General features: G+C 34.8%; 1 protein-coding gene across 2 annotated transcripts; it reads left to right on the top strand.

The window, feature by feature from the left end:
- The first annotated feature begins 1,512 nt into the window (after positions 1 to 1,512).
- On the top strand, positions 1,513 to 16,841 carry LOC128987726 (stress-induced-phosphoprotein 1). 2 transcript variants are annotated; one of them, XM_054408726.1, is made up of 12 exons: positions 1,513 to 1,632; positions 4,309 to 4,518; positions 5,139 to 5,292; positions 6,335 to 6,470; positions 7,533 to 7,725; positions 8,764 to 8,890; positions 9,591 to 9,733; positions 10,547 to 10,724; positions 13,844 to 14,005; positions 14,334 to 14,437; positions 15,359 to 15,522; positions 16,166 to 16,841. In XM_054408726.1, the coding sequence occupies exons 1-12, from the start codon at positions 1,624 to 1,626 to the stop codon at positions 16,236 to 16,238; spliced, it is 1,653 nt and encodes a 550-aa protein (XP_054264701.1). In that variant the 5' UTR covers positions 1,513 to 1,623; the 3' UTR covers positions 16,239 to 16,841. The 2 variants fall into 2 exon arrangements, with proteins under 2 accessions (XP_054264701.1, XP_054264700.1); XM_054408725.1 differs by having other exon boundaries at positions 5,139 to 5,298.
- Positions 16,842 to 17,668: the final 827 nt, after the last annotated feature.

Below are 17,668 nucleotides of genomic sequence, written 5' to 3'. Positions count from 1 at the left end.
CTGTATGGCTTACAAATTTATGAACGCAATCGTCATAATTTAAATTTGTAAATGTCTACTTGCTTATGACAAACAACAGGTTAAATGGGAGTTTTTTTTAGGATTGGATACAGTTTTAGGCGTTAAAAAATTGCTTTAGAAAGTCACTAAACTACTTTAAAAATATAAAAATTTTCCGGGGGAGTACCCCCAGACCCCCCTCTTATATCGGGGGGTGTTCCAAGTCCCCCTTGACTAGGTCCTGACCTGAACCGGTGCCTCTGACCTGACCCCCCCCCCAAGTTTGTTCTGGCTACGGCCTTGAAAGCACACGAAACAAAAAAACTTTGTTGACATGACACATTTACCCCCGCTGCAACAATCCAGCAGATTAAGCGAATTTCCATTTATTATTTTTTTAGTACCTGATTGGATTTTTAATTAAGTCTATTTTAATAACATAAGATTTAACAAGTGTCTAGGTTTTAGGCTTAGGTACAGGGAGGGTAATAATACTAAAGTGTGTTTTAGCAAAATAGAAATATGGAGTTTAGTATAAAATACTTTATTTGGTTTTTTAAGCTTATTAAAATGGTCTAGAGAGAAATTGGGAAATTTTGTGTTTTGAGGATCAAAAATTAGAGAAACTATTTTATCAAAATCATATATACAAATTGGAACGAATAGTGGATTTTTGGCCTATAGGGACACCAAAATGAGAAAGCATATCGGACCCTGACCCAGGTCTTACCGTGTTACCTACGGTAATGAGTACTTAGGGAAATCCCCTAAAAACTATCATGGATAAAACATACAGGAGTATGTTTTATCTATGAAACTGTACATTAAAAATTAGAACAACCATCGCGGTACGTGCACGCATTTTGTGAAGCCGGTGGTGCCCCGGTGACTCTATTTGTGTTGAGTTTGTGTTCTCAATTTGAATGACATCAAAATCTTTCATCTATGATTAAATGTATGATGTATCTTAGAAGAGGATTCGAACCTGCTATGTTGTGGCAGTTACCAAACATGTAGTTTCATAAACTTCAAACAATGACATTAAGGTATGAGTAAGTATGAGTAGGTATGAGTAAGGTAACAAAATAATTTCTATTAATTTAAATCAATATCCAGAAGTAAGACAATGAATTATGATTTAATATTGAATTTTTCCTGCAATAATATTAATTTAGTAATTTTATTTTTATCATTTATTACTTATTTTTTACATAAAATTGATTGGTACGATACCATCCAAATAATTCTTTATAGATTACGTTTTCTACACATTACTTTTACGATTACTTGGTATTTATTTTTTATTGATTTATTTTTAGTAGCATTTATTTTGTTGATGTTAAAAATGTGTGTTATTATAATCAATGATATTTACATCTTCCACCATGTGTACTTTGCTCGATATACTCTTTGCACAAAAAGAGCAGACAAAAGTATGTAGCAGCAGCTGTAAACTTATTATGCCTGCCTCTATTGGTCGTTGGTTCGTCTAATCGAGACATCGAGCGTCGAGCGAGTAATGGTTGTTAAAAGCTGAATCATTCGGAATAACATTAATTTTTGCCGGTTTCATAATAGTGAGATTGTAAAGAGTATCATTAGAAAACTATCAAGACTTTTACCATGGACAAGGTAAATTTATTTTCTTTACTTTTAAGGTGTTTTCACCTTACCAAATCCCTATCAACCCAGTTCAATGTTCTAGCTCCCGCAACTCCTCATGAGACGGAAGTTTCTAGTCCTTTCCTCACATGGTCGAAAAGAATTTTGTCAAGTACAAAGATATTACTTAACTTTCAATTCCCAACCCTTAAAATATTGAATCAGCTACAATTTCCTTGCGTCTATATCATGTAGTGCAATCGACTAATTAGTTAAACTAGGTAGGCCTAATTGGTTAAGTCAAACTTTGGACCTTTCCTCGTAGACTAAGGGTTTCAAGAGACCTTGAGTCCTTGAATGCTGTAAGCTAAACTACCTTTTTAGGAGTTAATGGATCAATAATTTAACGTTTATTTGTGAGTAATCACCGAATCTATTGGCTAAACCGGGAATTGTAGGCCTAACCATTCTTTTTCACTAATTTATATCATTTATTTATTCCTACGGGAAACCCATTACATTGATTCATTACAAAGAAATAACAATAAAAATCAAGGCAAGATGTGATAGCCTACTACAAATAATCAACAACAACAGCAGCAACGTATTAAATACAATTTACCTACAATAGCCTAGTCTACTTTTTATTGAAACTGAAGGATAGATTTTTTTGTCTTCCTCACTACCTGTATGTGGCGGATCATACAGGTAGAGATACTCGGTCCTTATAGCTCCAATTATCCTGAAGTTAAAGGACACATAACTTAATTAGCCTACCTACCTCATAATTACCATTCTCTTGACTGTTGACCATTTTTGGATAGGTTGCATCTGTAAAATGATACATAACTTAGGCCTATAGCTTAATCATTAAAACTTACAAAATTAAAAGTAACAACTTTAAACATATATTACATAACTTGATGCCAAAGTCTTGATATAAAGGTTTGCAGTGTTGCCTATACTCAGCTCCTGTCATAATCCTCAAATCCTTCTTCTGGAGCAGGAGGACTCTCACACATGCTGCAGAGTGCCCCCACAAAAGCAGACCATAGGAGATGTGGATGAAACAGGGAGTGATAGATGACAACAAGATAGGAATTGCAAAGTCACCAAATTTTTGATCAGGGAAATTACTCTTGACAGTTTCTTGCACACCACGCTGACATGATCATTCCAAAAGAGCTTGCTGTCTAAATAGAATCCAAACAGTTTTACTGGATTATATGATGATTTAATTCAACTCCCGCGAGGTCTTGTCGAGTCGAGTCTTGTCTTCGTTGATACTTAGCTTATTACGCTCGAACCATGCACTTTGAGGTTGTTTTTAGCCCCCTGTAGCAGCATATCTGTAGGTCATTGTTGTGAGAAATTAACCATCGTTGTTTCATCAGCAAATAAAAGGCAGTTGATATCATTGCCAAGGTCATTTATCATGACTAGAAAAAATAGGGGCCCAAAAAATGAGCCCTGTGGAACACCATGTTCAATTAGCTTTTTACTAGAGCCCTTTACTGTGACAAATCTTAACCTGCTCTCAAGGTAAGACCTGAGTATAGCAAAGACTGTGCTTCTTTTGCCATAATGATGAAGTTTATCTAGCAGGATTTTGTAGGAAACACAGTCGAATGCTTTACTCAGATCGCACAGGGTGAGTGCAACCGCCTCATCACCTTCAAAAGCCTCGCATACGCAGCTCATCACATCTTTAACTGCCGTTGAAGTTGATCTTTGTTCCTATTCTTTGTTGTTTAAAAGCCTGAGAAAATCAAATTCTGTTTAAAAAAGTCTGTTAATTGGATCTTGATTACGGTAGTGTTTTGACTAGGCCTACTTTGCTCAGAATTGTAGTGATATAAATCGGCCTGTAACTATTTAAAAGTTGCAATTTAAAAATATTTAAAATAAATGTGATGTTGGCGGCCTTCTTCGCTGCATCTACCTTGTTCCTGTAAAATCTTTTTGTGATAAGGTATGTATAGGTCAGGAAAGTTTGGACTATCTTTACTTAGGTCACATTGGAGCAGAATGTATGAGCTTAGCCTAGTCAACTCCTCCATCTACCATGATTTCCCTCTTGGACCCGAAGTTCCAGAATTCTTTATTGTAAACCTACTAAATGGATTGTTTCCTGTAGGCCTATTTCAAGGGAAATATTTCATCAAATATTGACTTGAATTCATCTAACACAAATAAACATATATAGGCCTACCTATAAGTTATAGCCTAAACATGCATATATGAATTTTGAACGAATTGGGTTTTTGGCTGCTGGGGACCTCAAAATAAAAAAAAATTAAATTGGTCCCGGGTCCAGGTCTTAGGATTTTTACCATGATACTTAAGATTACAGTAAAATATAGATTATTCCCTTTATAGAAAATTTGCTAGGTTATAGGCATAACAGATCATTAAAAAAATTATCTTTATTGCATAGGTATATAGAGAATAGCTCTTGAGGGTTCGGCTGAGACCAGATCGCGACATATCAAGACAAAGGGCTTGACAAATGCAATAGTGGTGGTTAACTTCCCTTCCATCCAACAAGTAGTCCTTTTCTTTTAAAGGTCTGAGGATGTCAAACATTTATTAGACTAACTTAAAAATTACAAAAATGCATTGTTCTCAGTTGACGTTCAAAATGTGTGAAAATGCATATAAAAGTGGTAACTTACTTGTCGCTTAATTGTTAATTTATTTTATCAGGTTACTGAGCTGAAAGACAAAGGAAATGCCGCTCTTCAAGCCAACAACTTTGAAGAAGCTGTCAAATTCTATACTGAAGCCATAACTCTGGATCCTAACAATCATGTCCTCTTTTCAAATCGTTCAGCAGCACACGCAAAAGCTGGATCCTATGAGAAAGCTTTGGAAGATGCAGAAAAAACAGTTCAAATCAAACCAGACTGGGCGAAGGTAAGTTATTTTTAAATGTTATTTCAATATAGCCTATAACCCTATGACTAACTTGAGGCTATTACAGGTTTTAAAATTTGGTTCCAACACAGTGTAAAGAAGTACTGTAGCCTAAAATCAAGATAACTAGATAATGCGGAATATCTATAAAAGCATATTTTATATATTTTTTAATCAAATCATACTTTTTGATATTGTTTCATTGCTTTATTTTATATAGGTTATTAATAATGTGAAGCCTTTCAGGTCCGCATAACCTAAACCATTTTAAACACTTGCGTCATGTGAGCATAATAAAAACTTGTTATTAAGAAATTTAGGCCTATGGTCAAATAAATCTTTTGGTGTTATGTTGGGTAGCCTACATTAAATTAGGTTAAACCTATTTAGTAATTTTGGCATTTTAAGTAAATTCTAGGGTTGTCAATCCATACATGTTTGGTACATGTTAGTTGATTTTTTTGCCTCAAGGTTCAATTTTATTCACCAAAATATAGGAAAAAAATACTGTAAAGGTCTATTTCAAGTTTATTCCAAATGGTTTCCCCCAACCATTTTTTTCATTCTGGTAACTACATTTACCTACATTCCAAACTCACTTGTTGTCATTTTCTTTCTAGGGTTACTCCAGGAAAGGCAGTGCTTTGGCTTACCTAGGCCGGCTGGAGGAGTCTGTAAAAGCTTACGAGGAAGGCTTAAAACTCGACCCAAACAATGCCCAAATGAAGGAGGGTTTGGCTGAGGTACAAGCCCAAGTGATGGGCCCATTTGGAGGTAAGGGTAAGATCGAGTTGAAATTTGTATTATTATCAATACATTAATACTTAACTCATATCTTTCAAACAGATGAAATTTTAAGTTAGAGAAAAACTTTAGTAACTTAGGCCTAGGCCTAGATTTCTAGGGACTCTTAACTTCAGGTTGAGACTTTTTAAGGTGGTATATATATATATATATATATATATATATACCAGTGGTGGTATATATATATATATGTATATATAATTATAGGCCTACTATAATAAATTTTAAATATAGGCTTAGCTTCTAAAATTGTTCAAAGTGATTGTAACCTATTAACTTAATTTTGGTTTTTAGCCTAAATTAATTGTTAAAAATTATAGCCTATCTGAGTACTGTAACCAATTTATAATTTGATTCTAAACAACCTAGATCTAATATTTACTTACTTACTTACTCTTACTCAAGACTCTTACTCCCATGGCCATCGATACCCAAGGTGGTATTTGGCCTCGCCAACTGAATGCCTCCACTTCTTCCGATCTTCAGCATCTTCCTGTCATGATTCTTATCTTCCTCATATCTTTGGTCACTTCATCTTTCCACCTCATTTTTGGACGCCCAGGAGGTCTTCTTCCAAAAGGGTTCTCTTTCCAAACTTTCTTTATCAATGCATCTTCTTCTCTCCTTAACACATGCCCGAGCCATCTTATTCGTAGACTTTTTGCTTTCGCCACCGCATCTGGTGCTTTATACAGGTCTCTAATTTCTCTGTTATGTTTGATCCTCCATTCACCATTTTCTCTTGTTGGTCCAAAAACCTTTCTAAGTACTTTATTTTCAAAGGTGACAAGTTTTTTTTCAGTACTTTTGTCCAGAGTCCATGTTTCAGAACCATAAAGCAGAATTGGACGAATCACAGTTTTGTAAATTTTTAGTTTTGTGTTGACAGAAAACAGCTTTGATGTTTAGTTAATTTAAATGGTTGTAATTCTAAAATAAGTAAAGCTGTTATGGTTTAAGCAGTTAGCCTGTCTCCTTCAACTCACTCAACATTTATCTTGTTTCTTTCTAGATTCGTTGTCCAATCCTTTCAAGTCGCCCGATATATTTGTCAAACTAAGAAATGATCCTAGAACCTCTCACATGCTCAATGATCCGGAGTGTATCAAGTTGATAAACGCTCTGCAAAACAACCCCAACACCTTAGGGTAAGTAACATAAGAGCATGAAAGTATAAACAATATACAGTGATATGGGGTAAGTTGGGCTATATATTAACTACTAGCTGTTGTACCCGTGCTTTGCAACGGGAAGAGGACACAAAATAGAGAAATTTTGATCTTTGTTGTATAAAATAGTTACACCCTGTTGGTAAACCTTATAACTTGTTAATGCTATTCAATATGATAGAACCAACATGTGTATTTGAAACAGCTGACGAAATTATTTTATTCCTTTTAAATATGATTACTCATAAGGTTAACATGGGAAACTCCAGAGCCAATGGGGCGGAGCCCGAAAGGACTTTTGTGATAAGAGTGTGTCTATATGTTAATCGGGAATGTGAGCTATCATCACACCAAATTTCAGTCCAATCGGACCAGTATTTTTCGCGTTTACTTTTCAGAAACATACATCCAAACTTTCTCATTTATAATATTATATATATATATATAGTAGGATATATTAACTTGTATCCTATAAATAAAGTTGTGTAGCAGCTTAAAAATTTGACAATATATCTAACCTTCAATTGAAATTCACAACCCAGATTTGGTTAAACAAGTCTTCCACATGAGCAGTGGATGTTGCTCAATAACTGAAAATTGAGATTTATGCCTAAATTATTTGGGCAGTATTAGTCAAATTGTATTATTAACTTCTACCGGAAAAATATATGGACACGGGAACATGTAGCTGTACCGGTATGTGTTAAACTTGGAACAAACAGGTTTTACTCGTTTGTTAACCTGGCCATTGACAACCCGAAATTTTATTTTTACTGTACGGTATTACAATTTTTGTTACATTCTTTCCACACTCTGTCCACGTTTCTCAACTCTAAACAAAATAGTTTCATTACAATAAAGATTTGTTTTCTGATTTCTGTTTACGTTAGTGTGAGAGTATTTAAACAATTTGATGTCAAACCAAATGGATCTGAAAAAGAGGGTTACTTCTGTATGACAATTTCTTTGACTTTTCTGTGTTTGAATGACAGTTACACCACTATGTTTTTAAATTTCATAAACCGTAATGAATTGTCTCAGAGAGAAGCTGAGTGACCCGCGGACGTTGACCATCCTCAGTGTGTTGTTGGGAGTGAACCTGGCGGAGCACAACGATGACTCGTCACCCATGGATGTCGACCCACCCTCTCGCTCTACCCCGCCTCCTCCCAAGAAAACTCCCACACCTCCCCCAACTGCTGAGGAACTCAACCTGACCCAAGAGCAGAGAAAGGTATGACATCCAGTAAATTAATTGTTTGGGATTTCACACTTATGAATGTTTGTTTGCTTGAATACTGAACCATGAGAAAAATGTAATTGCTTTCTCTTGTGTTAGATGTGTTGGTAATTGAAGGCAATTCAGTAACACTTGAGATGGATACCGGTACCAGAAATCGATGTTTACTGTCTGTTTGTGTAGTGAGTGAGGCTGAAGCTTGGCCTTACCTACGAGGGATCCCACTAAAGCTGCCCTCACGGTGCTAATTGCCTGAAAGCCTCAGTCCCCTTCACTACCTAGAAATATAACCTGTTGTGTGACACCTCATAATTACAATTCATATCACGCTGGGATGTAGGCTAGGTTTCAGCAACATGCTTTGTGTTACTAAATTCTTTGTTTGATACCATGTACATAAGCCCGAACATGAAATAAATTTTAACAAGAAATAGTTTCGGAAATTGAGATTAAAATATTTGCAACTTCTCGATGATTTAAGCAAAATAAATATTGATTGGTATCATTTTACTAACCATGTTGATCAAAAGTTTAAAGTATCAATACATTTTACAACAAAGGTAAAATTTAAACAAATGACAGTCGAATTTTGGCTGGGATGAAACATGCGGCAGCTTAGTCTGTCCTAATTCCTGTGTGTGTGAATAGGTTTGACCCTTTGGCCAGCCGCACTAGCTGAGCAAATAGTGTGGTCCAATAGTAAACATATCAAGTTTGATTAGTTAGTATCGATAGGCTACATCACTAGTTGAAGAGGCAGGAGAGACACTGCATGGAGGCCTTAAAATGATCTAAAAAGATAATTGGACTCGAGATTGAAGTGCCTTTTTAATATTCAGACATAAAGGATACCGTGATTTCAATATTTACAATGATTTTTAAATTTTAAACTACTTATTTACTCCTACACATGGGAATTTTTATTTATAATTTCATAAATTTAGTTTTCAATAGTTTTTATTAGTTTTGAAGACATTTAAGTTTTGTAGAAGTTATTGTTCCAAAAATTAAATTACAATGACTGATTTACAGGCAAGAGAAGAAAAGGAGTTGGGGAATGCAGCGTACAAGAAGAAAGATTTTGAGACTGCACTAACCCACTATAATAAGGCTGTTGAATTAGACCCAACAGATATAACTTATCTTAACAACATAGCAGGTAAGGTTAGCTACAAGAATACCGTAAATGTTTCATTCAATATTTTTTAAATGTTATTTTACCTTTCAAATCAGGGTTCTGTTTACAGAATATCAATTACACTTTTTGCTGAGTACATTGTATCAATAGTAGATTCAACTTAATTAACTACACAGCATAGTCTATATTATAAATGTAATTCAAATTACTGGAGAAAACTGTTTTCCCCCTAATAGGTAAAGAGAAATAAAATGTTATTATAGTTTTCTGGTTATTTTTAGCTAAATTTATCATTTGATTTGTTTGTAAAGTATGTTGAAGCGCTTAAGAAACTATTTTAAATTTTAAGTAAACGTTTCTCTTGAGTGTAGCGAACTACTACTTTAAGCACTAGTTAGATAGGCTAATGGACTATTCCTTTAATTGACAAAAAACCAATACAGTGGAACCTTGATAGCAAGTCTCTCATGTGATTATAAAAAGACTTGTAATCAAGGTTGACTTCTCATAGAGGTTTGTAACATGTTATTAGGGCCAGGTAAATCAAGGATATTTGAAAATGACACTCGTTATTTCATATTTAGTGACTTGTTGTCGAGGGACTTTTTATCAAGGTTCTACCGTTTAGCTGTATTTTTGTTGTTGTGTTGTAACCTACTTATTGAATTTATTGGACAAAGTGGCTGATGTAGATTAAATTTACTGTTTATGTTTGTTCTAGCGGTATATTTTGAACAAAAAGAATATGAAAAGTGTATAGCACAGTGTGAGAAAGCGGTTGAAGTTGGCAGAGAAAATAGAGCAGATTATAAACTTATCTCCAAGGCTTTTTCGAGAGTTGGAAACTGTTATAGAAAACTAGAGGTGAGTATAAATTTTTTTAGTAAAGGTAATTGGTTTTAAAAATTTGGTTTTCATACTATGAAACCAATCATTTATTATCATTATTATAGTGGCTACATGTTTTAAAATCGAACAAACTCAATTTCTTATCCAGCATTTATTTATACACTAACTAGCTGGCCCGACAGACGTCGTCCTGTCCTAATGTGGTTTTATGTCAAATGCTCTTTCATTTTCAAGATGAGCTCGTTCGCATGGCTCAATCACGTTCTGTTTGAAGTTCGTTTGCTGCGCTTACTCACCTTAAGGTTGGAGCTCGTTTGCTACGCTAACTCGCCTCCAGGTTGAAGTTCGTTCGCTACGCTCACTCACCTTTTGGTCGCAAATTTAGCTGTTGTCATAAATTTAAAAAAATAATAGTGCTGCACCCTGTTGGTAAACCTATTAACTTTTTAATGCTATTGAACATCACAGATTCAAATTGTTTAGTTGAACCAGCTTTTAAGATTCTTTAATTCCATTTAAATATAAAGTACTCTTAAGGCTAACATGGGAAACTCCAGAGCCACTGGGGCGGAGCCCTTTTGACGGATCTGCACCAAACTTCACACAAACCATCCTTGAATAATGCTTAATAATGCCTGAAGGTCCAATTTGATTGATTTGATCACGTTTGCTTGGAAATGATTTACATTATTCTGCCTTTTTTTATCAATTGACCAGCGGCTTATCACTTGATTGACCTTCTTAGATGGTCACATCTACGTTTAATTTGAGTAATTTTTAATGTTACAATTTCTGATCAAAAGTCACTAGTTTCTCTGTTATTTCCAGAAATGGAGAGAAGCAAAAACCTACTATGAGAAAGCTATGTCAGAGCACAGAACGCCCGAAGTAAAAACAATACTTTCCGATCTGGATAAGAAAATCAAAGACGAGGAGAGGAAAGCCTATGTAGACCCAGCCAAAGCAGAAGAAGCCAAAGAGAAGGGAAATGAACTGTTTAAAAATGGTAAGATGGTTTTGAAAGTATTTTTTTTCTCACGGTTAACTCAAAAAGGTGTGTTACTCTAGGCTAGCAATTCAGGTAAGTGAAGGCTAGGTTTTATTCGTGGCATATCCATAGAAATGTTAAAAGAGTCTGTACTGTTTCCTTTGAAGGTGTAAAGGTTTTTCTTTTACAAAATGCCACTGCTGTTGAAACTAATATAAAAGATTAGATTATTTGCATAAAAACTTTGTTTTTAAAGAATTTTCCTTATTAAATTTATTTTTATCCCCATCTGCCGGTCAGACTTTTTGAGTCGGGTCGGCTCGGGCAAAAAATGTTGTCCTTGGATCTCGGGCCCAATGAAAATATTTATTTATACGAGTTATTAAAAATAGTATTTGGTATACAACAATTGCCTCATATATTTTATATGACATACCCCCACATCATTATAAAATTGTGAACATCTACCGCCGTCACTGTAAATCTTGAAGATCTTCCACGGCCTCAGCAAAATGGAAAACATCTCAGTGCAAAATTAGAATTTTCTGTAGACAGCAATTTTAGGAAAATCTTAAACGCGGCCACAAAAAATATATTTATTTTCTAGCCTCTGATTTCTTTACTGAGATTTTCTTGAGCACATATGAAAAAAAACGGGGACCTCCGCTTAAAAATCAACAAGTGCACTCCAATAGGAAAGCTAATCACTCACATTCATCATCTAAATAAAAAATTAAGGTCAACAAGGTATTCACTAAGTATACTATCCAAGGTCACACCGCTAGAAGTCTGCTTGACAGTATATCATGTGTATGTTCATTCTTTGCTGGCTTATGGGGTAACTCTGCAGAGGCCAAGAAAGTGTTCACTTGCCAAAAGTCAATTCTCAGAACTATTTATCACCAGAAGTCTAAAAACAGCTGTAAACCTTTTTTCAAAAAACATTCCATTTTAACATTACCTTCTCTTTATATATTTGAAATAGCAAAGTATGTTCATGCAAATCCTTTCTTTTTTGAAAAATATAAAATAAATCATAACTATCAAACGAGAAATAATAACAAAACTTTTCAATATCCCAAACATTCGCACACAAAATTTGAAACTGGGCCTCTTTACATGGGATTAAAAATCTACAATCATTTACCTAATTCATACAGAACTTTATCAAAACCAAATTTTACATATAAACTGAAAGAGACTTTGAGCCAAAAAGCGTATTACAAAATTCAGACGTTTTTTAAAGATAAATTGTAATAGTTTTTACTCTTGTCAGGGTATAATTAGATTAAGGAACCTAGATATAAATTAGATATAAATTGACCATGTACCAGCTTGGGAATTACTTTTGTAATTATTGTATCAGGCGTTATGTACAATAAAGCTTTGTCTATTGTCTATTGTCTATTGTCTAATGCCAGTTTCTTCCTATCTCCAATGCACGCCTGCACCAGTACACCCTTGTGTGACCTTCATCAGTACAGCACTCTACATCACTTGCGGGGATAGGAATCTTACCACTTCTTGGAACTAGGATCATATTTATCATTCGACCGAATGAAAACTAACATACAAGTTAATATCATATATTTTTAAATCCTGTGTTTAACATTTTACCCTGTTGCTTGTAAAACAGTGCTTAAACTACCTTAAGTGCGTATTGCATGTACAGTAGACTCCCTCTTATCCGGACTCCTCGGGTCCGAGGCCAGTCCAGGTAACGGTTTTTCTGGTTAAACCAACGTCCCCTAAAACTCGTTAAAACGGACTGTTTAAATGCATACTGTATACAGTATTAGACTTAAATTTAGGAGAGCATTGTTTTAGACAAGTGATCACTGGTCTCAAATCTTTCTCACAAGAATAGTAGTTTCAGTACCGCCCACTTCCTGCCGATCTAGTCCGGTTAAACCATTTACTGGTAAAAACTGTCCGGTTAAAGAGATGGCATTTCCGCCGGGTTTAGTCCGGTTGAAAGGTGTCCGGATAAGAGGGAGTCTACGGTCTGCAATGTTCCACATACAGTAGACTCCCTCTAGTTCGGCCACCTCGGGACCGGACCACTGGCCGGACTACAAAACGGCCAGACTAACCGGAGGTAGTGCATTTTACATAAACAAAATACAAATAATATTGTTGCGCAATTGTGATATGTTAAGTCATTAACCTTGGTTCAGTAATCAAAACTATAACGTTTAAAATCACACTTACTTAAGCAAAACAAAAATTACACAACACTGTACGTACAGCAATAAATCACGTAAAGAACAGAACAATAGAAAGTCTAGTACTGCAAGCTACTACTAGGCCTACCGTAGTCAGCATAGGCCACTACTACATATTGTTTCAGAACTTTAAGAATGTCGATAAAAACATTATATAACTCATAAAATCATAGTACATAGTCATAAAGATAATAACAACAGTCGTAAAATAGGATAAAGATAGAAATGGATGATGTAAAACACTACTTATTCTTTATTCTTTGTTCTTCTATTCTTTCTTTGGTTTCTCTTCATCAACACATTAAACTAGTTGCCATGGTTACTAATCACCCAATCACAAACTGTTGTGAGATAGCAAGCGCACATCAGACATCAGTTGTGTAAAGAGCAAGAGCAGATGATTGTCAGTGCAAGCGGATAGCTTGACCTTGAAGCTAACGATGGCTATTTCTTTGTTTTGTTTTAATTTATTTTTGTCAAATAAACCGTGGTGTTTCAAAAACAATAATGGGGGAACCTACCACATAAAAAATGGTTCGAAGTATTTAATATACACTGCATTACAACATATTAAACTGAAGAAAAACTATTTATAAAAATGTTCTTGGTATTTTTGAGGTTATGTAACATAGTTTTACGTAGGTAATATGCAATAATTCACCCATAGAAGCACCCGTCAACTAAACTGACATGAATTGTTTACTACTATGGCCGGAAACTAAACATTCAAGTTGAATCCTGTCGAAGGTCATTCGCCCGTGACGATATAACTTGTCCTCCTGAGACCGGGCCGGACCATCCGGCGGCCGATCCAACCGAAGCCGAACTAGAGGGAGTCTACTGTACCCAAAAAACTGTAGAAATTTACTTTTAATGACACACTCATTTACCTGTGTTTTATCACTTGTTTAGGAAATTACGGAGAAGCTGTCAAATACTACACAGAAGCCATCAGACGCAACCCAGATGATGCAAAGTACTACAGCAACAGAGCTGCTTGCTACACGAAGCTGGCTGCGTTTGATCTGGGCCTTAAGGACTGCGACGACTGTGTCAGATTAGAACCTAAATTCAGTAAGTCAATTTACAATTATATAGTTATCATTTTGAAGTTTTATTTGTGGCTGTGATATTTTTATTTGGATCCTAGTTTAACAATAAGTAGTTGGGGAATCAGTAAATGATTGTCTGGAATATTTTAAAAGTAATTTGACTTGAATATGATAAGAAATTACTGTAAAAATTGGAATAGAGTAGGGGCCTACATGGTTAGGCTAAATATTTGGAAAAACCTACAATTTTCTTTTCAATTTTTACTTGTGCTTTTTTTAAATATATGAATATGGAAAAATGCATTAATTGTGATAATTACTATCTTAACTAACCACATGTATTGCTTCAGTCAAAGGCTGGATTAGGAAAGGGAAGATTCTGCAAGGCATGCAACAACCCAGTAAAGCCATCACTGCCTACCAAAAAGCTCTGGAGATTGACCCAAACAACCAGGTTGGTCAAACAAACTACAGTAGACTTCCGACTATCCATGAGTGGATTAACCTTGATTGCTAAAAATCTAGATAAAAATATACTACGCAAGTTAAATATACGTTGTACAATACAACCTTGACCAAAGATGTTATCGTGAGGAGACCCGCAGGCATACTATAGAGTTGCTGTTGTTTACTTTACAGAGCACCGACTACAGAACCAATGAGTTGATAAATACATTTTGTTTGTGTTTAAATTTGTATCAATACGAGGTCATAGGCTCACCAGTATTATTGTTTAGTAAATAAGTAGGCATGTACAGTAGAACATCTTTAATCTGAACTAATTGGGACCGGGGGTAGTTCGGACTATTGAATAGTTTGCATTACATTGTGGGTTTATGGGTTGCCATGTTGGTGACGAAATAACAGAAAATCTAAACAAATGGAAGAAATTCCAATCACATGTTTTATTTACAGCGTGGATTTTAATACTAAACATCAAGAGGGTTGTCACTTGGTTCACAGTACATGCAGACCTTTAGCATGATGGCCAGTGATTTAGCAAAGTAAAAAAAAACAGTTTTGCCAACTATCATATGACATCACTAATATCATATCCACTGACAAAGTGACACACTTATGCAACAGACATCTCTGTAGACAACTGCAGAAAATTCAGGGCCTTCTCAAATAGACAATTACAAAGATGTAAGCTTGATTGACCGAAAAAATGCAAAAATGCAACGTCAGTCTACTTTAATGTGACCAGCCGTCGTCATACATATGCATCGGCAGTCTATGGGTAGAAACCAGCCGTAGCATATGTGTGTCGCTAGTCCATATGAATGAAACATTTAGTATTATTGCAGTAGCGAGCGTGTTAAACCTATTGTAAATTGTATACTTTTTACTTCCTCTCACTGCAGTAATTTTACAGGAGGCGCTGGATGGATACAGACAGTGCAGTGTGGCAGTCAACTCAAACCCCGAGGAAGTCCGGAAGAGAGCCATGAATGATCCAGAGGTCCAGACCATCCTGAGGGACCCTGCAATGAGACTTATCCTAGAACAGATGCAGAACGACCCCAAAGCCCTCCAGGAGTAAGTCTCTGACCATTGTTTAGGATTAAGCCGTGTAAGAACTGTAATTTGCTTTGAGATCTGGGGCTCCACTGTCTATACTGTCTATAGTTAAAATTTAAAATTCCTGGATTTGGCCATGCCTAGTGCAGTGTAACAGTTTATGAACAAGAAACTAAACTAAACATACTGTTTCAATCAAATGTCAGTAAAATTTAAAAAGACAGTTTTTTAGTGATGTTTTATGTAAAGCTGTCCCGCCAAGTAAAACAACTGGAATTTTGACTGCTCTCATCAATGTTTTAACATACCAATAGATAAGGTAAATAATTTGTTTAGCTTAAATTTATTTGCGTTGTGGTGTTTTGGGATCAGATAGTAGACAGATAAAAAAGGTTAAATTATCTGTTGGAAAAAGGGCTTGGACCATAAGGTGACTACGGGTAATTTCATCTTTTTATTTGTTTAATTTCTTCTTGGAAATTTGAACTTTTAAAATCTGGATTTGTTTTCCATTGCTTACTGAACACCCTGGAAAATAACCTCTTCTTGAAATCTTTGATCATCATTCTAATATAGAGGTAATCACAAAAACCAATGGATTGTTATGTTGAAAACCACATTTTGTTTGTTGATGGCCTTCATGTTCATTGTTTGTTTTCAGCCATCTGAAGAATCCTGATGTAGCAGCGAAAATTCAAAAACTACTTGAGTCTGGACTGATTGCCATCCACTGAGAAGAAGAAGAGTCTTAAGGATATTGAAGTTGTCAACAAGGTCCATTCCTGAATATCGGATCTTAAAAATCTCGTTTTGAATTTAACTTCCAATTTACGTTTAATTTTATATATGCAAATATTTGAGATCCTTTCTATATATCACTTATAAGTTAACCTAAGCATTAAGTTTGTTCTCTGTTTACATGTCCCAATCATATTTTATTATATCGTTCCTCGTTAAAAAACTTGTTACGTCTTTTTTTATTTTTTTAGTAACCGTTGGTATTATTAAAGCAGAACAGCCAATCTATAATGATAAAAGTGATATAATATTGTAAAACAATTTGAAGTTTGGAGTTAAAATACTCTGCATCAGTATGTACTTAAAAGTACAAACATGAATGTACATAGGAATTTCAAGCCAGTTAAATAATTGCTTGCCAATTTTGGTTTTTAGAGAAATTTATATTGAAATTCCACTTAAACAATTCAAGCAATCTAAAGTTATTGATTTATGAGGTTTATATTGTCTTCGTTTCACATAATTTGCATTGCTTGAATTTAATATTTCTACATATATAACGAATGAACTAGTGCTTACAAATAAAATTTTGTAAAACAGTCCTGACACTTCTTTACCTTCCTGTCCCACCCGGTTTTGCGCTTCAGGATTTTTAATCATAGAATAAAGGAGAGATAGCAGTGATATATAACTTACCTCAAAAGAAGTACAGGTAGGCCATAGAACAAACGGTTAACAAATCTGAGGTAAGATAGATGCTATCCATACAGTGTATTTTTTTTACTTGCTTCTTTATTTATGTAAAAACTGCAATGGATAGAAATATGCAGTTTGCAGGAACGTAGGGGCCTCAAATTGTTATGAATTTAATGTTAAGTTCCCATTAACCCCTTTTTTCCTCCTGCATGTAACTTTAAGTTTTTATTTTGCAAGGTACCCCTTGTGACAAATCAAATGAAAGGGCATGAAAAAAGAAATTTTTTTGTGAAAGAACTTTTCAAATCTGATTATCTGTAAATTTTACTGTCAGCTTTGGTTTGTGGTTTACTTCAAGAAAAGCAATTACTCGGTAGGTAGAGAACTTTTAATAATGAATAGTACAGTTTAAAAGATCATAATTTAATTGATAGTATTAATAACATGTCTTTAAAATAATAATTAATATTTTGAAACTTAAAATATTTTAACTTAACGTTGTAAGTATTAATCCAATTTCAAAGATTCCTTCACAAAAAAATTGTTATGCCCTTTTATTTAAAATATCACAAGGGGTACCTTGCAATCAAAACAAATTATTTAAGGGTAGAGGAGGAAGGGGGCGAATGAGAACTTAAATTTGAATTCACATCAATAGGGTCCCCTTTGTCAATAGACGATTCCCACAAAATGCATATTATTATCTATTGCAGTTTTTAGATAAATAAAG

The sequence above is a fragment of the Macrosteles quadrilineatus genome, unplaced genomic scaffold (assembly GCF_028750875.1).
Source record: "Macrosteles quadrilineatus isolate MER2022 unplaced genomic scaffold, UCM_ALF_1.0 Scaffold_2__2_contigs__length_208266976, whole genome shotgun sequence".
NCBI lineage: Eukaryota > Metazoa > Arthropoda > Insecta > Hemiptera > Cicadellidae > Macrosteles > Macrosteles quadrilineatus.
This window is presented reverse-complemented; position numbering and strand designations above follow the sequence as displayed.